The sequence below is a fragment of the Impatiens glandulifera genome, chromosome 2 (assembly GCF_907164915.1).
Source record: "Impatiens glandulifera chromosome 2, dImpGla2.1, whole genome shotgun sequence".
Taxonomy (NCBI): Eukaryota; Viridiplantae; Streptophyta; class Magnoliopsida; order Ericales; family Balsaminaceae; genus Impatiens; species Impatiens glandulifera.
Genome location: NC_061863.1, coordinates 60201410 through 60224198, shown reverse-complemented (window position 1 = coordinate 60224198; position 22789 = coordinate 60201410). Strand labels below are relative to the sequence as shown.

The window sequence follows — 22789 nt, the reverse complement described above, 5'->3', positions numbered from 1 at the left end:
ATAGACATAACTTCCTTAAAAAAATAGATAAAGAATTAACTTCTTAACGAATATATATAATAATAATAATAGTTTCCCAAAACTAAACTGCTTAACTAAAATAGTAATACTCAGTTTGCATAATACGGATACAATTGTCATCCACTTTCCTATCAATACCATAAAGCACATTTAAGTCCTTTTGTTTTAAATAAAAGAAATGAAACAACAACAAAAGATTGAATCTTGATTTGATTTAATTAACATTTTCAAAAATTAGAAAGAAATTCGAGTATATAATTGAGATGCTACCAAAAATCAAATTAGATAGACCACACCAGTTTCTTCAAAATATAAATAAAATAAATGTAAATAATAATTACCATTAATTAATCAGAACCATATATGAACTTGAAAAAAGAGAAAGACCTTACAAGGACATTTCCAAACAAAGATTCAGCCATGACACAATCTCTTTAATGAAGAGAAAAAGACAAGTATGCAATGAAAATTCAGAGATTTGCGAGCACTAAACTATTGTGGGAGATTACTTTTTATATTAGTGTATCAAAATATATTGATTTGTAGTTGTGTTATTATTAAAAAAAAAATTCATTTCCTGGATTGTTGTGTATATAAAATAAGTATATGTTCAACAAACAAAAAAGAAGAAATCAAATTGACTTTTGCATTTGGTGTAATTTTAAAGAAAAGTTCAATATTTCAAAAATGGTATAGTTATTTGATATTTCTCAATTATTAGTGTGATGCAATTGATTTGTATGTCCTAAATCATTCTCCATTATTACTATAGTACATATATAGAATATACATTACGTTTTCCTCATTAAATAACTTGTGTGGGAAGAATCAATTGAAGGCAATGAGATTGATTAATATTTAAATAAAATTCATATAGCAAAATAAATCCATTTTTTTTTATATTAAATCTAGTAATACCCATGTGGGTGCATTGTTATGGAATATCCAAATATGGATTCTTTTTCCTCCTTTTAGGAAGAATAATCCAATTAGGTTCCTGCATAATACAAAAGTCCAAAAATGTATAGAAAGTAGAGCATTCATTATATTAACATACACTATTATACTCAAAATTTTACACCAGTTGGGCTACATTTTATAGTGCATTTCATTAGCCATTAAAATCTAGACCTTTTTTTACCCATAAGACTGCAAAACTGTAATCCTCTCCTTCCATTAAAGTACACCAGATATGTGGAAATCAAAAACACAACTATAGTAATATACACACACAAAGAGAAGGAGATCTTCTTCATAACTTCTAACGAAGCTTGTTCTTAGCCACGGCCTTGCATAGTTCATCCTCGTAGACTAAAACTCTGTTGGACGCCAAAGACTTAAACAAGGGCTTTGGCAAAACAGAGGGTACAATACACCTTGAAGGGAAAACCGAATCTTGAAACAGAACCGAAGTAATTTGTCTCATCTCAGCAAACTTATATCGATGTGATGGCCTTGGGCCATGTCTTGGTGCTTTAGGAGTATGAGGACTAGGAGTCCTTCTCATCATGCCATTTCCCTCCTCTTCATTATTTCTACAAAAAGTTATATATCTCTAATAAGTTGAGTTTTAATTTTTCAATTGAAATGTCTACTTGTCTACCTTAAAATCAGCCACTGCTCTGTTGGAAGTGGGGATATTTTCATTAAAAACTCTCGTTTTGCTCTATCTGGCGTAGTGTAGTTGAAGTGGAATTGCCTGGCCATTAAAACCTGATCCAATACAACCAAAGATAAACATATATCATCATCATATGGGATTAAGTAAAGAGTTTTATTTATAAGTTATATATGCAGCACAAACAGAAATGAGACTTACAGCCTTCCTAACTTTTCGCGAGACATGAAAAACTGCTCGCAGCTGGTCATGTTGTAAGAGACAAATTATTTTGACCTGAAATCGCTTAGCAGCAAATTACCACTAACTCCTTGGGATAATAATATGTGAAACAACTTAGTCTGACATGGAAAAGAGTAAAATGAACAATAAATTCATCGGGCTCCAGATTGCCCTCAGTGTTCATGAACTGATTGGACCATCTACTATGAACAGAGTCATAACAAATGGGTAAGATCCCAAAAGTGACCACACAAGGAAAAATTATTGTAAAATGGAAAGAAACACACCAATGTGACATTTTTTTCGATTAATGAAGTAGCAAAACTGTTATTTTCTTTCCATCTCAGTCAGTTTGGATGAGAAGCTTTTATCCTACTAAGTCTCCCAATAAACTCTCATGAACAAAATGTTGATATACCGGGTCTAAAGACAGCGTGTTCCATCATTGCCAAAGGAAATTGATCAAGCTTCTTTAGTTAGTCATCTAGTTACCAAGCTTACAGTTACAGATCATTGTGTATGAAAAAAAACATAGTTGATAGATGTATGGTATATGACCAACATTGGGATTAGGTCAAAATACCTGTATATCAAATGGAAGGGATTCAAGTCTTGATTCAGAATCTTGAACACCATAACTTTTCGGTGTTGTCAAAAACTTGCTATCAATATCATCTGTTCCAGCAAATGGACTGCTTGGAAACCTCAAAGGCGAAAGCATCAAAGGGTTTCCCTCCTGGATATTTCGGCCTGCTTTTGCTGTATCCACAACAGCCACCCTTTTCTTTCCCAGATCTGTACATTTAGCAGATGATGCTGATGCTTTAGCATAACGAATCTGGGCAAGAGCACCCGGCTTCAAAAACTTGCCACTCTTGCTACGTAACCCCTTTCTTTGCCTTGTTATCTTTGATTGTGCATCTTTCGGTGAATCTTTACCCATAGTTTATCTTCCCTGTTCTCCCAATACCCTGAATCTCAAAAAACAAAAATCACTACCCAACTGAACAAATTCTATTCACAGGAAGCATATCTAAAGGAAAATTCATACCAATTACACCACCGGCACCGTAATAATTAGCAACGATAGGAACATAGAACCAAGAACAGGGGAAAACCGGCGGCGGCGAACAGCGCGAAACAGAGTAATTTCTAAATAGAGAAGAATGGGGAAGAGGGAAAGTGATGAGGGTTTACGCTTTATATTTGAATTTCAGAGGATTATTGCCCGCCAAATTTAATTAATAATAATAATAATAATAAAGTAACGCAATTTAGTACTACAAATCACGCAAAATAAGGTGACACGTGGAGATTTTATATTGGTTAGGAGTTACTGCAGGTGTAGAGAATCCAATGTGTTCGTGGCCTTGTTTAAAAGTTTTTTAATGCGTCAATTGCGGCGTTTAGAGAAATATTAAATGAGAAAAGATCTTAAAATTATTTCATTAATTAATTATTCTAAATATTAATTATTAGATTTGGCAGTTACCCAAAACAAAATTTAAAATTAAAAGTGTTAAATAACTAAATAAGTATTAATTTTATAATAAATCCTTTTTATTAATTATTGTGAAGAGTAGTGAGTTATGAGATGATAAGTTTTTAAGGTTGATAAAAGATTTAATCAAACTTTATTAATTCATTAATTATATATATATTGTATAAAATCATTTAAAATATATATTTTTAACCATAAATATAATTAATTGGTTATTGTACAATTTGGCTCCTGTCACGCACATTTTAGTATAATAAATAACTGTGAAGGACATGTGATGAACTTCAATGAGGTGTTATTTTCTAGACCAATGAGTGTTAGAGAATCACGTGCAAAGTAGGCTCCTTGGATTTGTATTGTCTATTGTATTTTGTCGTTAATATTAATGATTTTTTTCCTTTTCATTTGAAATTTTGACATTTAAGAGGTAATAGGAATTCTTTTTTTTTTTTCTTTTTCTAAAAATAGTGATTTTATAATAAAAGTTTGTATAATTTTGATACAAATCAAATCTACCATCATACACATTTTGATATTAGTTAAAATAAATGACATCTAATATAATTTTGTTAACTTACTCTTCTATTTTATTTTATTTTTTCTATAAGGTTTATTTTGCTTATAAAAAAATAATATATCCTATGAAAATAAGCATAGGATCCTTTATACATTGTTAAAACTATTTTTTAAATCTCAAATCATACTTTGCAATTTATTGGTTACATATGATCAATTATTAAAAGATGGGTTCGATTAATTTATAGATTTAGTCTTACAAATTTTATAGTTGATACATAATTAGTTAATTTAGATGTCAAACTCACTTATGTCTCTTAATTCAAGTGTTTTTGGTGTTGAATTATTTTGGAAAAATAAAAATCAAACAAAAAATATTTGACAACTAAATTTTATTTAAATGTGACAAATTTTGAAAAAAAATTAAAATCATATTCTAAAAAATTACTGAATTATTTTTAACTACAAAATGATAGATTTTGAAAAAATAAACACTTTTTCAATATCTAAAAAAATTGCAAATACTGTTTTTTCTTATGATATATACAAAGTTTGAATGTATAGACTTCATTCTATAAATGTAATATATATGTTATTCATAGTTCCCATAATTTAAAAAATTAAATAATTTAAGTCAAACTATTCCTAAAATGAAATTTTTATTAATTAAAATTATGAGTTGAAGCATGTAATAATATGTTGCATCAACCTCCTAAACTACTGAATGAGACTAGAAATAGAAGGTACAAAAACCACCTAATGTGGGAATTGATTGGTGTTGTGAAGAAGAATGTAGAAATAATGGTCAGAAAATATGGAAAAAAAACTTTGTTCTTGTATAATAATAATAATAATAATCATAATAGCATATTCATCACAAATAAACTAAAAAGATAACCAACCAATCAACCACATTAGTGTATGTACACATCACAAACCACTTTATAAGATATCTTATCCTCTTCTCCTTTTATCCCTCTTTTCCAACAATCCATTGAAATGGTATCATAAAAAACTATCTATCATTCAGACCAACTTTTTCAAGGTTATTCATAGAAGACATTTTCTTTCTATTTTTGTTTTTCCATCCACAACCTACTTACCAGGCAGGAGAGAGAGCCGACGCCTCCTCATCTTACTGTCCAAAACTACCCAGAAGTCGCTCCACCGCAGCATGAACATTCCCAGATGTGGCAACAAGGGCTCGGATGTTCTCTTGGGTGTCGAAGAAACCCATTTCTTGCAGCTGGGATAGTTGAGTCACATATAGTTCTTCTGGGGGCACTAAAACATTATACAATCAAATATTATATATTTATACAATTAATCAAATATATATATACTAAACCCAAAAGAAGAGTAAAATGCTAACCGCTAGGTCTATTAGAACCTGGTGCCTGGGTTCCAGTTCCAAGAGTCGAAAACATGTTCATCAACATATCCAGGCCTGTAGAGAACACCACATATTCTGTATTGAGCCTTCAACATATGACAACTGGCCTCTTTTTCTTTTCTTTTTTTCTTGGAGGAAAAGAAGAAAACAATACCACCCAAACATTTAGAGCTTGTTTGGTGTGGTAGGGTAATTTGAAAATAATCATCTGGGTTATTTGAAAAGGAAAATCTTATGTGATGAAAACATGGATTATTTGGGTTAAATGACTAAACTATCAATGTTATAGAAAATAAAGTAAGGGGTTAATTTGGATTAAATCCAAATGACCCTTCATCAAACAAGGCCTAACTCTCCATATCGTTTATTAATGGAAATGATAAGAAAAGGAAGATATTGGGAGAGATTATGGCTAACTCAATTTGAAATTCCATATTTAGTAGACAGAGCAAAAGGGTTAAGATAACAAATACTGGTACAAAACCCAACAACATAAGCATGATGACCTTGGGCGATCTTCAAATTAAATTTTACAGGAATTGAAAGTTATAGCAAAACAGTAGAAAAACAAATATTACAAGTACCTGGTCCACTACCAGCTTGACCAGGTTGCCTGTGAATGACAAAAATTCAATACTAGATTAAGCCAAGAAAATTTCTGGAGAGAAAAGAAGAACAATGAAGATGAATTTGACAGAGAAATTTGAAGGGGGCAAGTCAAAAAACAAGTAGTAAGATTGATCTGATATGAGTGAGATTATTTACCGATTTGGTTGCTGCGCACCAAGCTGAGGCAGAATGTTTTGCTGAAAACTTAGGAGTTGCTGTGACATAGAAACAAAATAAGTATTAGATATCTAACACGAGGTTGCAAACACCACTAAGTACAAAATAAAATAAGAAAAGAAAAAAAATGAGGTTCAACTTATCTACAAACACCCCCATCAGGATTAGCTCTCTCTCTCTCTCAATCCACTTAATGTTTAGCTATGAAATACAAGAGAAGATTTCTGCCATAAACTTCTACTCAAACAGATATTCATGATTTCATTGCATTGGCACCTTGACAGTGTTGTAATTCCGTCAACCCATTCTTTCATAAACAATATTAACATTTAGCAGGAAAGCAAATTCCCTCACTATCCTAACATCTCTCCAACTCATTTGTACAAAAAAATTTGTAACTCTGTAATTTAGATTCAAGATGAGTACCAGGCTAAAAAATTCTGAAATTCAGATTCAAGATGAGTAAAAGGAAAGACAAATAAGAGAAAAAACAGCTGCTCACTGCAGCATGAAGGACAGATGCATGTTTCCAGATCAAATACCTGCATTGTCTCAGGGGAAGTCAATTGTTGAATAAATTCAGGGTTTTGCATCATTTCTCTAAGTTGGGTATTGGAATCCAGAAGAGTCCGCAACTGGGGATTAAGACCAAGCATCTGGCCAATATGGATCATATTAGAAACTTTATAATGACTACAAATCGTAAAGCCATGATATGGATGAAGATTACCTGATTCATGTACTCGGGATTAGAGAGGAGACTTTGCATCAGTTGTGATACAGCTGGATTTTGCATAAGCTGATTCATAGAAGCAGCATCAGGCGTAGAACCAAACATTTGGCCAAATTGAGGGAGGCCAAGTCCACCTAGTCCAGCAATTGCTGGTGGGATCGTAGTATCTCCACCAGACTCTGACCTTGCAGCAGCATTTCTTTGTGCACCTCCAGCTGTTCCAAATTAAAAATAAAAAATAATAAGAGGCCAATTAGAATGTATCTTGGCCAACATAACACACATCCTTACACTTGGAAGGGACAAAATCTACATTCTCATCCATCATCTACATTAAGTGGGATATTACATCCACATCCATTGCACATATGTTGTACATAACTAATAAATTAATATCTTATGTACTAATGGTAGTTTAGATATTTTAATCATTTAGCTGGGTAATAAGATCATACACTATCTCTAAAGTTAAGAATTTATATTCAAGTTTTCATATGCAAATCCATAGAGTGACATGTGCCCCATTTTGAAAACACTTATTGTTTTTGTTTCTATATTTGGATATGTTTCCACATAAAGAAATGTTTGTAAACTAATTAGTGATGGACAAATTCAGAAAATTATTTATGTTTTTTATTTGGAAACAGATCCAATTATAAAAACATAAAGTGTTTCCAAATGGAGACATGTGTTATTTAGCTGGAGTCAATTCACAAACTTGTTCGAGTTCAGGAAAGAAATGCCACGATCCTAAAAAAAAGCACAAAAAAGAAGAAAGAACACATACTTGGCCCAGCAGCCCATGGGTTAGGAAGGGGATTAACATTGGGAGCAGGAGGATCGCCAGTGGTTTCGGAACCAGCATTTGTTGTCTGATTCCTGCCTTGCCCCAAGGGCCCACCCGTTGTTCCCAGAAGAGCAGCAAAGGGATTAGATCCTTGGTCATTTCCGGTATTCCCTCCCATTGTTGTTGCATTGAGGAAAGGCTCTTGAACATTTTCGTACATACGCCTCAGCATATTGAATCCCTCGGGAGAAGATTCAATGTTACTCATTGCTCTGTCAGTATTGCGCATCATCTCGCGCATGAGTTCAGGGTTTCTGACAGCTTCCATCGTCTGATGAAGAGTAGCAGGGTCATTCAGTACATGAGCAAGTTCAGGATTACGGTCCATGATTTCTCGCATCTGAGGATTGTTCATTATCAGATTGCGCATGATATCTGGATTATTCATCATATTCTGTACAGCTGGCATGTTCATTATGTCTCTCATGAGATTAGGGTTTTGTGTCAACTGTTGTTGCATTTGTTCAAAACCTGGAACCCCAGCTCCAAATAATCCAGCAGCACCACCACCAGCAGCGCCATTCAATCCAAGTCCAGGAAACATGGAAGCCCCTAAACCAGGACCGCCAAGTGGCCCAACTTCTGTGGGACCAGCAGACCTGGGAGTGGGAGTTGAATTAGGAGGTCCAGTGTTAACTGGAGCACTGTTGGGTGATGCAACAGGTGCAGAACCACGAACTAGATGTATGGTGTGTTCAGCCTCCAGACCTATCAGCCACAAATTAAAAGCAAATTAAGTGAAGAGTTAACCATGGAAACAGCGCTGGTGCATGAAAAGGAACAAAAGGCTACCTAAAAGAACCCCAAACAAAAAAAAATCACAGCAGCACTTTCAAATGTACACAAACAAGTTACTATTGAGATTGACCTTATTTGGGATTTCGCTCATAAAGCCTAATTCTATTTTCGATTGACAGAAATAAATCATGAAAGTGTTGCTCAACTTCAGGAGAATCTTAATTTGAAATTTTCAATAACAAACATTTTGGATTGTCAAGTTCAACAAAACGACAAAGAGAAAAAAAAAGAAAGATAAAAAGATTCATTTCCATTGCATTAGCATATTATGCACCCATTTTTAATGCATAGATAATCCAGCGAAACCCGTGAATCTCGGAAACTTTTGCGAAAAAACATGACAGATGGTCATTGTTGTATTGAATAAAGACTTCTCATATTCTTTCATCTCCACATTCAGCCTTAGTGCTCTTTCATGATAAAGAAGAAACATGCTTGAATTAGAGTAAGACTTTTCCAATGTTCTATACACCACTAAATTCTGCTTCTCTTTTTATACAAAAACAACTGAAAATAAAATGACATGCCAGAATTAGAAAGGACACCCACAAAGAATCCAAGCCAACATATGATGAGAAGATCCTTGAAAAGATACTCATATGATGTGTCAATCTAGAAATTTACAGACCCGGATAGATAGAAGCCAAGACTAGCAATACTACACATGCGAAATGAAACAATCAATCTCATCAAAATTCGACGATTCAAATTGAAAACACCACATAACATTGGTACAAAAATTAAATAGAAGGGGTGAATTAAAATACCATAGCTTTCTAGGGTTTGGTCGTCCTTAAGGATCCGTCCTTTGTAAATCAGGCGCTGTTGGTCAGCTGGTATGTCAGAATTCTGGGAAATAACAGACTTGAAAGATCGAACGTCTGAATCTAGGCTGATCCGAACGGAGAATCGTGAGCCATTGGAGCTCCGTATATTGACAGTAACATCAGCGGTAGCTCCCTTCGATTCGTTCCCATCAGCCATACTACTGCCTCCATCGCCGCCCATATCGAGAATCGGTTGTGGATCAAAAGAGTAACAAAAAGCCCTTCTTCAACCCTACGAAATGTTAAGTATATAAGGAGAATACAGATCAATGGACAACCTAACGAACCCTCCCCAGACGGAGAGAGAAAGATATATATGCTTTTACAAAGAGTCTCAAATCCTAACTTGTTTGGCACACAATATTTTTTATATTTATCCAAAATAATTATTATAATTGCAATAATTGCAATGAAATGTAACATACCTAAAGGTAAGTACTTTATACAAACAAAATATTAAATAAATTATTATTTGATTTTTGGATTGTTAATAAATATTAATATTATATATAAAATATTAAATTAAAAACATTAAAAAAAAGGTGGAATCTAGAGGTTACTTAACTCAATACCCTTAAGAAAAGTATGTTCCTTATCTAATAAAATATTTTATATTTTAACAAAAAAAAAGTATATAAATTAGTAATGGGTTAAATTCATTATTAATATATAAAAAATATTATTTATCTTTAATATTTTAGATAAAAATTAATTTAAAATTGATTTTAGGTAATAAAATTAAGTTTAATCATAAGCTTAATGTTAACATATATTTTATCCTTTCGGCACTCACTTTACTCCTCAATTGATCATCATCTTGTGACTCACACTTTTTCATATGTCTTTTTTAATTCCTGGGCAAACCACCCACCAATCATAGTCGACCTCAATTGATGACACATCTCTTATGTGAAACTCAACCACTAACCCTTCAATTGACATTTATCTTGTGACTCACATTTTTTCATATGTCTCTTTATCCCTTCTGCAAACTACCCACTAACCATAATCTTGGACTCACACTTTTTCATATATCTCTTTATCACTCGACAAACCACTCACCAATCTTATTCGACCTCTCTTTTACTCTCACTTCAACATATTAACTTAAAAAGTTGGACTTATATTATTAAAATATTTCACGTTTATCAAATTTTGTGTTGAATTTAAAATATAAAGTCTTATTTGACCAGTTGGTTAAAGGTTGTATTTGTTTTGTTATGTTGCAATTTCGAAACATACATATAACATTTTTTATTTTATTTTTAATCGTTTGAAGTTTTTTAGGTGGGTCAACCCACAATCTGATCTAAATATCAATTTACTCTCACATATATATCCAAATTAATCACAGTTCTAGACCCGGCAATCCAGACACTTTGAAAATTAAGCATCATTATATATATATATATTAATTAGTTAAAAAGTTGACTTATATTGTTAAAATGTCTCATGTTCATCAAATTTAGTGTTGAATTTAAAATATAAAGTCTTATTAGCCTAGTTGGTTAAAGAGTTTTACTTGTTTTTTTAGGTTACAAATTCGAAACATACATATATCATTTTTTATTTTATTTTTAACCATTTTAAGTTTATGGACGAATCAACCCATAATCTGACCCAAATATCCAATTACTTTCACATATATATCCAAATTAACCACAACTCTCGATCTGCAATCCAAACACTTTGAAAATTAAGCATAAATATATATATATATATATATATATATATATATATATATATATATTAGTTTGTTAAATAGTTGAACTTATATTGTTAAAATATTCAACGTTCATCAAATTTGGTGTTGAATTTAAAATATAAAATCTTATTAACTTAGTTGGTTAAGGGATGTACTTATTTTATTATGTTACAAATTCGAAACATACGTTTAATCTTAAACTTAATGTTAACATATATTTTATACCATCGACACCCACTTAACCATCAATTGACAATCTTCTTGCGACTCACACTTTTTCTATGTCTTTTTTATCTCCTCGATAAACCACTCACCAATCTTAGTCGATATCAATTAATGACACATTTTTTATGTCAAACTAAACCACTAACCTCCCAATTGACCTTTATCTTGTGACTTACACTTTTTCATATGCCTTTTTATTCCCTTGGAAAACCACTCACTGATCATAATCTTATAACTCATACTTTTTCATATGTCTCTTTATCTTTCGACAAACTACTCACCAATCTTAGTCGACCTCTCTTTTACTCCTATTTCAACAAATCAACTTAAAAGGTTGAACTTATATTGTTAAAATGTCTCACGTTCATCAAATTTAGTGTTGAATTTAAAATATAAAATCTTATTAGCCAAGTTGATTAAAGAATTGGACTTGTTTTGTTAGGTTGCAAGTTCAAAACATGCATATAGTATTTTAATATTATTTTTAACCATTTGAAGTTTATGGGCGAGTCAATCCATAATCCGACTCAAGTATTCATTCACATATATATTCAAATTAACCACAGTTGTCGACCCGCGACAATCCGGACACTTTGAAAATAAAGCATCATTAATTATTATATATATATATATATATATATATATTGGTCTTTCAGTTATTCTTTATGCATTTTTTTATGAGATAATTTTATTATTATTACTCTCTCATTGACTTAGGGATTACACTATTGTTGGGCATCATTATACTCTCTTAAAATAAAATAATATATATATATATATATATATATATATATATTTTATCAAGTTATATAAATAACTTTTTTAATAATATATATTTTAATATATTAAAATTTTATATTATTTTAGATAAATAAACTTAATATATATATATATATAATGATGCTTAATTTTCAAAGTATCCGGTTTGACGGGTCGAAAACTGTGGTTAATTTGGATATATATGTGAGAGTAAATTGATATTTGGGTCGAATTATGAGTTGACCCGCCCATAAACTTTAAACGGTTAAAAATAAATTTAAAATGTTATAGGTATGTTTCGAATTTTCAACATAACAAAACAAGTATAAATCTTTAACAAACTAGACAAATAATACTTTATATTTTAAATTTGATGAACGTGAGACATTTTAACAACATAAGTTCACATTTTTAACTAATATATATATATATATATATGTATAATGATGCTTAATTTTTGTCGGATCGAGACCTGTCGTTAATTTGGATATATTTGAGAGTAAATGAATACTTAAGTCGGATTGTAGGTTGACCCGTTCATAAACATCAAACGGTTAAAAATAAAATTAAAAATGTTATATGTTTGTTTCGAACTTCCAAACTAACAAAACAAATATAATCTTTTAACCAACTAGTCTAATAAAATTTATATTTTAAATTCAACACAAATCAAGAGCTCTGGTTAATTTGGATATATATGTGAGAATAAATGAATACTTGAGTCAGATTGTGGTTGACCCGTCCATAAATTTCAAACGGTTAAAAATAAAATTAAAAATGTTATATGTATGTTTCGAATTTGCAACCTAACCAATCAAGTATAACTTTTTAACTAAGTGTGATTGACATGTGATTTTTCGAGGCATAACAAACCGGTATCAATTGAAATTGGTTAAAAAATATGAATCAAATATTTGATCGACTAAAGTGTGAGGTCACGATGCTAAATATTACAAAAATATAAATCAAATATTTGATTGATCAAAGTGAAAGTGTAAGGTTACGAGATGAGATGTTCATTGAGGAAAAATATGTGATGAGATATGTGAAAAGATAAGTTGTTTTATCAAATTAAATAAAATGTAAAATAAGAGTGTTCTATTTTTTATTTTAATATATTATTTGTGATTTATTAAAAAATTTAAACATTTAATACATATTATTAATTTTTTAAATATTTTTATACTCTCACCATTCTTAATATAAAGAATTAAAAACATATTTATAATGATATATATTTAGATCTATTTATTAGTGTGTTGACAAGGTGGGTAAGCCAGCAAATTTATTAAATATAAAATGGTGTAAGACTGTGGTTAAAATAAAATTATATACTTTTCATTTTGTTACGAGTTTAAATCTAATAAAAATTATTATTTTTATTTATCTTTTAAATTAGACTCGTGACAAAAAAAATCTCACATTTTGTTTAGACAATATTTTGTTCGCCTAAATTAATTTGATAGATATTTTTTAAAAATTATATTTTTCTAAAATAATTCATATTCAAATATGTTATTTTTATTAGATATTACGAAATTGTTTACTTCAATAATATTTTTTTAGTATAATATTTTGTTCTCTTATGTATATATGAGAGCTATTTGTGTTATTATTATATTTATTTAATTATTTTTACATTTGTTTTGGTAAAATATAATAATGTTAGTTTGTTGTGAGAGGAAGTATTATTTTTGTAAACCAGATAATTTTAATTTTTTAATTTGCATAACAAAAAAATGACAAATTATTAGCCATTCGATTTTCTTAATGGTAGAAATAATGAAGGTGCTTATAAAACTGAAACTTTCTAAAGAGCTGGACACTAGGCCCAGACCTACTGTGTAATAAGTGAGGCAATTGCCTCAGACTCAAATATTTTTGGGGCACCAAAATCTTCAAAATAAAATAAAATTATAATGATATGTTCATGAACTCATTTTTAAAAAGCCCATAAATAATAATTGATAACCTATCAATGATAAGCCCTAACTTAATTTGTATCCAAAAAAATAAAAATAAAAAACACTATCTTACTTGGAGTAAAGAATCGCACGATTCTCAACTATCAACAAAATCAAGGAAAAAGAAAAAAAATAAGAACAAGCATTCTGAAAAAGAAAATGAAACACTTCCCTCAAACCCCAAGCCTGTCGTCGATTCTCCAGCTTGCCGGAATCGGAGCAGAAAACTCGGTCGTCTCCTTCCCCGAGCTCTTGGGCCTTTTTCGCTCGTTCTAGCCTTGTTTCTCGGCACTGTGTCACTGCCCACTAGAGTTCTTCCTCTGATTTCGGTGAGATTTTGGTTCGATTTACTTGATTATTTTTGGTTGTTGAGAACTTGTCTGGTGGATTCACAATCTGTATCTTGCATTATTGCATAGAGGAAGTGCAACATTGTGGTTAATCATAGATTCATAGAATGCTAGTTAATCTATAAATTTTTAATGCAGATTAACATTTAGAGTTTTATCAAGCATGACTCATATAAGAAAACAGTTGTCTGGGACAGAAAAAAGAAAGAAAAAACAAAAGGAATATGCTTTAATTCAAAGTGAAGTAGGAAGTTTTAATAAGTATTTCACAAACGATCAAATAGTAGAGCAAGTGAACCAGAATGACATCGATGATAAGTTGAATGATCGGGAACATGATGAATTGAATGAACTTCGCAATGAAGACCCAAAATAGTCTGAAAATGATAACGATGTAAGTATGCCTAAAATTGACACTGATAGAGATATAAACCTTTGGGTTTTTATTTAGTTTGGAGAAGTTGAAGTCTATTGATGATGATGGTCTCTTGAGCTCATGTGTCAATCTTTAAAATTCTTTAACCCATGATGGACACTTCGATGTTGATGGATCAGATTTATTTTTAGAACTAAAATTGTTAAGACATTCATTACCTGGAGAAGCAAAAAGAGCGATTGATGTGCTGAATTATTTGAAAACAATGGACGGTTGTTATCCAAATTCCTATATCGCATATCGAGTTTTGCTAACTATACTAGTTACTGTTGCATCTGCGGAAAGGAATTTTTTCAAACTAAAGTTGATTAAAACTTATCTTCGATCAACTATGTCACAAGAAAGACTAAATGAGTTAGCTCTGTTATCTATCGAGAGAAAAATTATTGAGAAAGTTGATTATGCAAATTTGATCCATACTTCCGCTTCAAAAAATGCGAGACGAGTAATATTCAAATGACTATGTACTAATTCGGAACATGAATTTTATATATTGTTTGGATCTTTTTTGTTTTTTTAGTATTTCTTTATGATATATTGTTTTGATGATATTTTATTTCTAGAATTCATGTTACAAATACTATTATATTTAAATCGATAAAAAAATATATGTATGAATATTAAGCTTTGAGGCCACCAAGTTTTGTGCTCGCCTCATGCCTCGAAATCTCAGGTCCAACACTGCTGGACACCGCCTAACACTTACCGGATAAGGATAAACTATGATGTTTATTTCTTAAAGACGTATTAAAGACGTCTTCGGATGTCATAACAATTTGTCCCCAACTTTTATAGGCCCCAATTTTTAATATTTAATAGTATTATATTATTAATATTTTTTATTTTTTTTAATCTCTTATTTTCTTATTATAATAAATTAATCATTTATATATAATTTAATATTATTAAAATTTAATATTTTTTTTTACCATTTTAAGGACCTAAAAATTTGAATTTGCATCGAGTCCCAAATTGATAAAAAATTTTTTTTGTAATATATGTCATTATTGATACATAAAAATGAGTTATTAGAGCCTCAAACACTTGAATATAAGATATTAAACATAAAACAATTATAGGAGGAGCGCAAAATTTTGTAACGAAAGTGTAGCGAAATGACGTGTGAAGGTGATTAAGATATTAAACATAAAGTAATTATGGGTAGCATCGAAATAATCGAGCACGATCTTTTTTCTCCCTCTATCATTATTCTTAAACCTATTATGTTTTGTCGCCGCCACTAAATGAAAAATAATTTATCAAATAAAAAAGTTTACACATTTTTTAATAGCACAAACTTTGTCAAATATTTATTTTTCTATAAAGAAAGAAACATTCGATAAATTTCCCTTTCTATACAAACATACCAACTTTATAATAAAACATAAACCAAACAAGGCATAGAGGATCTTCTTCATATTTATAAGCCTAGCCGCTACAGATCTTCACTTTGCAGATCTCTGATCCAACAACCTTTCTCTTTAGCAAAAGTGAAGGAATCTCTCTCTCAGATCCATTCTTCACATTTCACAATGGCCATGGCAGCAGTTTCTTCCCAATCTCTATCTCTCAAACACCCTAAAACTCACCTCAACAATTCCACCACCACCAACCCATCTCCGGTCGTCGCCACCCGTTTCAACTCCCGTCCGATCAAACCCATCTCCGTCACCTGCACTTCGTCCTCTTCTTCGGCGGCGGCGGTTCAGACTCGTCCTTCACAGGAACGGATCTTCAATTTCGCAGCTGGACCAGCGACGCTACCGGAAAATGTTCTCAAAAAAGCCCAGGCAGATCTATACGTTTGGGGAACATCAGGTATGAGTGTTATGGAAATGAGCCACAGAGGTAAGGATTTTCTCTCTATAATTCAAAAAGCAGAGTCAGATCTTCGTACCCTTTTGAACATACCGTCAGATTACGCCGTCCTTTTCCTTCAAGGCGGCGCCACCACCCAATTCGCCGCAATCCCTCTCAATCTCTGTTCCCCTGACGATCCGGTCGATTACGTTGTCACCGGAGCGTGGGGGGATAAGGCTTACAAGGAGGCAATTAAGTACTGCAAACCAAATGTAATCTGGACTGGAAAATCAGAAAAATATACCAAGATCCCTTCTTTTGACTCGTTAGATCAGAACCCGCACGCCAAGTATTTGCATATATGCGCCAATGAAACTATTCACGGGGTTGAATTCAAGAACTACCCAGTACCCAAAAACAAAGACGCCATTTTAATAGCTGATATGTCTTCTAATTTCTGCTCAAAGCCGGTCGACGTTTCAAAATTCGGCATGATTTACGCCGGAGCTCAGAAGAACGTCGGCCCGTCCGGCGTCACCATTGTGATCATCAGGAAAGACCTGATGGGAAAATCTCAGGGGATAACTCCGATCATGTTGGACTACAAGATCCACGCTGAAAACGATTCTCTTTATAACACCCCACCTTGTTATGGAATCTACATGTGTGGATTGGTGTTTGATGATCTCCTGGCTCAGGGCGGATTGTCGGAAGTTGAGAAGAAGAACATCAAGAAGGCACAGTTATTGTACGATGCCATCGATCAGAGCAACGGTTTTTACAAGTGCCCGGTGGAGAAATCAGTGAGGTCGTTAATGAATGTTCCATTCACTCTTGAGAAATCTGAATTGGAGGGGGAATTCATCAAGGAGGCTGCGGCTGCAAAGATGGTGCAGCTGAAGGGACATCGATCGGTGGGTGGGATGCGAGCTTCGATATACAATGCTATGCCTTTGGCTGGAGTGGAGAAACTTGTTGCCTTCATGAAAGAGTTCAAAACCAGACATGCTTGATTTTGATGAAGTGGTTTCTGTTTGTTTTTGTTCTTGTTTTTGTCATATACTTATGGGGGTTGTTATGGTAATTTTGACTCATGCAAGTGCAATTTATCAGTATTGTTTTTGTTCTTGGATTTTCATCTAATAAGGAAGCAGCATTCGAGATTTTTTCATATATAGTTTTTCTTGTTATTACATTGTGAATTATTACTATTAAGCTAAAACAATATAACAAGATAATTGACATACACTGTACACCAATATATAGAAATATCCATCCATCTAACATTATAATAAACTTGTTAGTTTTATACTCCCATAAAAAAATAAATCAATTGCGGTTTTTGCCCCGTTTAAGCAATGAGAAAAATGCACTAATCGACCTATCCTTTCGTCGATCCTCTCCTTCACATCCGACCTGTTATCACCACAAAGATCAGAATGCATCAGTTAATTAGAATAAAACTATATGTTTATCAGAAATAATGGACTCTTTATAATTATGCATACCTCCTTGGCTATTTGCTGCAAGATAGATATGATTTCAGAGAAATCGGGTCTCATATCTGCATTTTGATGCCAACATTTCTCAATAAGCCCTACAAGCTTCGGATGTGCAGTCTCAGGGATCTTAGGGCGAAGACCCTGTAAAATATCAAAGGAATCATTTTTTTATCTATTGCTCTAATGTTTTTTAATCTTAAAAAATGAAATAACTAACTCTCAAAGAGATGAGAGATGGACAAACCTCTTTGATTACACCATTTGCAGCTTTCACTGGCTTAAGGTCGGCATATGGAAGCTGTCATAAACATGATTTTAAATTCAATTGCCATAAAAAAAACCTTAAACTAATCAATAAAAAAGAAGGAAGACTTACTTCTCCAGTTAGAAGCTCCCATAAGACAATACCAAAACTGAATACATCTGCCTTGTGGCTATACGGTTTGTGTAAGATAACCTATGAATGAACAAACCCAACACCATACAAACAAAAGAGAAATTAATCAAATTGTGTGATTATGTCGATCAGATTTTAAGATTTGGTTGGGTTCAAACATTTGTTTTACCTCAGGAGCCATCCACCTGTATGTTCCAGTTTCCGCAGTCATCACCCCAGATTCAACTAGAACTCTAGCAACTCCGAAGTCAGACACTTTAACCTGCCAGAGAAATGAAAGAGAACTCGTCAATATAACTTGAAGACTTTTTGAGTTCTAGAGGGATTGGATAGAAAACATAACTGAAAACAATAATTTAAATACCAAGCCATATAAAGATGCAGAAGAAGAGTCCCTTACGTTATTTTCATTCATCAGTATATTGGCTGTCTTAAGGTTTCGATGGACTATATGGTTTTGGTGCAAGTAGTTCATCCCTTTGGAAACATCAATTGCAACTCTTAGTAAAGCAGGAAGTGTGAATGCACCATTTTGCTTGTGTAGATAGTCATATACACTCCGTTTGGACATGAACTCTGGAAAAAAATGGAATGGTGTCAACTAATTTATTATAAATTTCTTCAGGCTAAAACAAATCTTATTACAGGTGAATCTAGAACAAAATAGCTAACACTTTCCAAAATTAGAGTTACAGTGCAAGTCGATTTGAAGAAAAAGTGCTTAATTTGATATATTGTGAACTATAATTAGTATAAATAGTTTCATTTTCACGTGTTCAAAACATTTGTTCTTTACTTATTCAAATCAATCAAAGGAATTATCTTTTTCTCAAAAAACAATTTCTTTACCAGCATAAGCATTATAATAGTCCATTTTATCACTTTCTTTTGGGAAACAGACAAGACATACAACAAATAATAAGAGTAAGAGAAAAACAGGTTTACCGGTTACAATGCACAGATTTGGAGGTTGGGTGCATGCACCTATGAATTGCACAACATTCTTGTGACGGATTTTCCTGCACAAATTAAAACTAAAGTTATAACAGCCTTATCAACACATTCTTGAGCCAAGAAGTGTTTTCATGAATTTCATAGCATTAAGGGCATAGGGGCTATGAACTAAGAGCTGAGAAGTGAAGAGTATCTAGTCAACCATCAATAAGTATGATTTTCACATTGAAAGAATTACAGGTTTCATGAATTTGGCTTAAATAATGAGAAAAATAAGAAGATAATGAAGCAAGAGTATTTCATAAAAATTCAAGAAGAATCAGTAATAGTACTCCATCTAGTAATAGGATTAGCTAATAATATGGTTAGTTACGCTAGTTCTCAAGTTGATTTAGATATAATGGTGGAGGAAGGTTGAAATGCTTTTGATATTAATACACGTTGATATAGAGAGTAGAAACCTATATCTACCTCATTATAAAGACTTCATGAGCAAACTCTGCCAGCATAGATGGACTCAAAAGCTCAGGCTTGATAACTTTTATGGATACCTCTTGGCTGCAATATGTTCCTTTATACCTATAATATATAGCATAAAAAGTGAATGAGATAAGCAAGGATAAAAGATGTGATATACACAAACAAATAAGGTAAAACAGAACTTACAGGTCCCCAAATGAGCCTGAAGCAACTTTATTTTCAGAATGTAGCAAATTTACATTGATTTCCCAAACATCATCTTTGTCTGTAGGTATCTCTACATGACCAGAAAAAGGATCAGATCTTTTTGGTTTGTGTTTGGTTACAGCAGAGAATGGTTGTTGATTAGAAGATAACTCCGCCTGTGGAAGTAGTTAAAAAACATTATATTGTTTCTCAAAGAAATATAAGAAACTTTGAAGAAACAGCAGTGATTAATTTTGTATACCTTAGTCTTGATTTTCTTCTTGATTTCATCAGTAAGCTTCTCAGATTCCTGAATAACCAACAAAGAAAATCGTCAGTACAAAACAACCACAGAGAAGAGAAGATATTATCAGACTTTAAGAGCAGTAATATGTCACCTCGAGAGGCCACCCATCAACAACAAATACGTCCAAGGAAAATCCATCAGTGGTTGAAAAGGCATGGGCTTCTTGAATGTTGAGTTCAATTTCAGAAAGTAATGAAGTCAACTGGATGTTAAAGACAGAATATATATCAGAGGAGTCCAAAAAGCCACACAGAAGATAATGTTTATGATTACTGCTTCGTTTTATCATACTACAAAAAACTTGCAACAAAAATCGTTTTATTACCTGGCAGAGAAGCTTTGGATTGTTCATGGAAGAAAAAGTGATTTCATGCATTGGCCTGCAAGTTATCAACATGTCCTAATTAGAAGAATGTGAAGTTGAAAGTATTTGTAGTCGAAGGCTTAGTTACAATCTTCAATAATTTACCTGGAAAACTTTGAATTTGAATGAACAACATTATCTTCATTGTCACCGTCAAAGTTGGCTTCAATTCCAAGGGCTTCAAGATTAGTTGATGAGCCAAAGGTAGGTGGTGGATGGATTCTGGAAAGTATATGAATGTAGCGAGAGAGAGAGCACATTAGTTCCAAGCAAGTAAACACATGAAACTATAATTTTTTTTAAAGTGAGAAAAATTAAGTCATAATAGTAAAAGACATGACATCAGTTCGCATGACTTAATCAAAATGGAGAAAACATACATAAAACCTCAAAGGAAAGGAGAACTATAAAACACTTGAAACATCAAATCAAAATTCTCGAATGAACTAAGGTCAACTTGAAGCTCAATATCCCTTGGAGACATGAGTATGATCCAACTTTGACTAGTATAACTTATATTTCTATAGTATGAAACAAATGACAGAAAAGATAATATCAAGATCAACTAGGAAGCACTTACCGCAGCATGTCTAAACAAGACCGAACTTCTTCCTTCGTTTGAGGTTGAGGGCAATTTGAATTGGTCTTTTGTGTGACATGGGTTGGAGAAACCTGAGAAAGAGTATTAATTAATGAGATAATAGAATTGGTCTGTTGATTTTAACCCAGAATCTATGCAGCCTTAAATCATCAATATTCATGTAGGAAAACTGATCTACCTATCCCTTTCCAATATTAAGCACTAACCAATTTTACAACTTAAATGTAATCCAGGGTATTAGGATGATCATGGGACAACTGAACGAGGTGGTGCCAGAACCAGATATGCTCAATTCTTAATGCACACTGCAGTTTATGCAGATTAAAATAAAAACCAATCAATCATCTGTCTATTGAGTAATAAGGAATGATTTCTCATTACTTTCTTCACGAGTACAAATGAAGATTTCTCAACAACCAATCGGAATGGAGCTAGATGCTCCTTCACAAACAGTCTAAATGACATTAAGCTACAAAGTGGCATCAACTACCAAGAACGAAAAGGCCAGAACTGAACATGCAAATGAAACGGAGTAAAGAGAATCAAGTTCCAAGTTGATTTCACCTCTTTTAAGCTTCATTTTGATGATTTTGTTGGTTTCTCTCTATTGATTTTTTTCTAGTTTATTCTTGACCTTGGACGCCACAAATGTAGGTTACCTGAACAAGGCGAACTTCAAATACAGGTCTATTAGCTGAGTCTTTAGCCAAATGAAGTAGTCTCTGATGAGTAATAATATCTTCTGATCTTTCTACATTCACATCAATTGAATATCTGCAAATCAATTCAATTCAATATTGAATAACACAATTAAGAAAAGAATAAGAAGAAGAAGGCGAAATGCGAATAACCTGTTAAAGTTAATGTAATAAGATAGACTTACTTGGAAGGAAGACGCTTGAAATGAAGCCATAGTTGATCTTCAAAAGCAGGGAGTTTAACCTGTTCAACATTCAACTGGCGGAGTCGAGCCAGAACGTCATTGAACGCCTTAAGCCTGTTTATATCATCGCGATTTTCATTTGGTGCATTAGGCATAACCGCTCTTCTACCCTCGCAACAGCCTTCGATTTCGCCCCTCGCCATTGCCGACCGGAATAATCTTCAAACACAATGAAACACGACAATATGAAGAATCTGAGAATTCAAAAACGAAAGAATTGATTGATCCGCCAAAGATGCTTGCAGAGACTGGTCGCCGCGTGAATTTACAGGCTTTAAATTTTTGCAGGTCGAGAGAATCACAGAAATGGGAATAGATGAAGAAGAAGAAGGCTCTTAAATAAGGAAAATTTGATTGCGTCTTCCATTTTCCGCATGTCAGGTTTTGTATTAAATTAATAAATTATTATTATTTTATTTTATTTTTAATTTAACAAAAGTCATTATTTCATATATCTTTATTCATTAATTATCCAATTCATTAATTAAAATATTATTTTAATTTTTTAAAAATATATTTTATTATTATATATTAATACTTCTAAAAAAATTTAT

The 22789-nt window shown here is 32.3% G+C and overlaps 4 protein-coding genes across 4 annotated transcripts; 1 reads left to right on the top strand and 3 right to left on the bottom strand.

Annotated features, from left to right (window-relative positions):
- Positions 1-1026: 1026 nt before the first annotated feature.
- Positions 1027-3044, bottom strand: LOC124927356 (F-box protein At4g35930-like). The gene is made up of 5 exons (XM_047467760.1): positions 2913-3044; positions 2445-2832; positions 1841-1915; positions 1625-1734; positions 1027-1556 (listed from the first exon to the last, which is right to left on the bottom strand). The coding sequence occupies exons 2-5, from the start codon at positions 2802-2804 to the stop codon at positions 1283-1285; spliced, it is 819 nt and encodes a 272-aa protein (XP_047323716.1). The 5' UTR covers positions 2805-2832; positions 2913-3044; the 3' UTR covers positions 1027-1282.
- Positions 3045-4728: 1684 nt separating this feature from the next.
- On the bottom strand, positions 4729-9599 carry LOC124925312 (ubiquitin domain-containing protein DSK2b-like). The gene is made up of 8 exons (XM_047465281.1): positions 9203-9599; positions 7578-8345; positions 6788-7005; positions 6600-6713; positions 6037-6095; positions 5856-5884; positions 5251-5325; positions 4729-5162 (listed from the first exon to the last, which is right to left on the bottom strand). The coding sequence occupies exons 1-8, from the start codon at positions 9441-9443 to the stop codon at positions 5014-5016; spliced, it is 1653 nt and encodes a 550-aa protein (XP_047321237.1). The 5' UTR covers positions 9444-9599; the 3' UTR covers positions 4729-5013.
- A 6546-nt stretch (positions 9600-16145) lies between these two features.
- LOC124924078 (phosphoserine aminotransferase 2, chloroplastic-like) lies at positions 16146-17674 on the top strand. The gene has a single exon (XM_047464128.1). The coding sequence runs from the start codon at positions 16234-16236 to the stop codon at positions 17512-17514; it is 1281 nt and encodes a 426-aa protein (XP_047320084.1). The 5' UTR covers positions 16146-16233; the 3' UTR covers positions 17515-17674.
- A 68-nt stretch (positions 17675-17742) lies between these two features.
- LOC124924079 (serine/threonine-protein kinase STY8-like) lies at positions 17743-22400 on the bottom strand. Its single transcript, XM_047464129.1, has 16 exons — positions 22176-22400; positions 21952-22066; positions 21272-21363; positions 20797-20913; positions 20653-20707; positions 20419-20529; positions 20283-20330; positions 20021-20196; positions 19826-19933; positions 19346-19419; positions 18801-18976; positions 18570-18662; positions 18380-18460; positions 18248-18301; positions 18010-18144; positions 17743-17917 (listed from the first exon to the last, which is right to left on the bottom strand). The coding sequence occupies exons 1-16, from the start codon at positions 22376-22378 to the stop codon at positions 17831-17833; spliced, it is 1725 nt and encodes a 574-aa protein (XP_047320085.1). The 5' UTR covers positions 22379-22400; the 3' UTR covers positions 17743-17830.
- Positions 22401-22789: the final 389 nt, after the last annotated feature.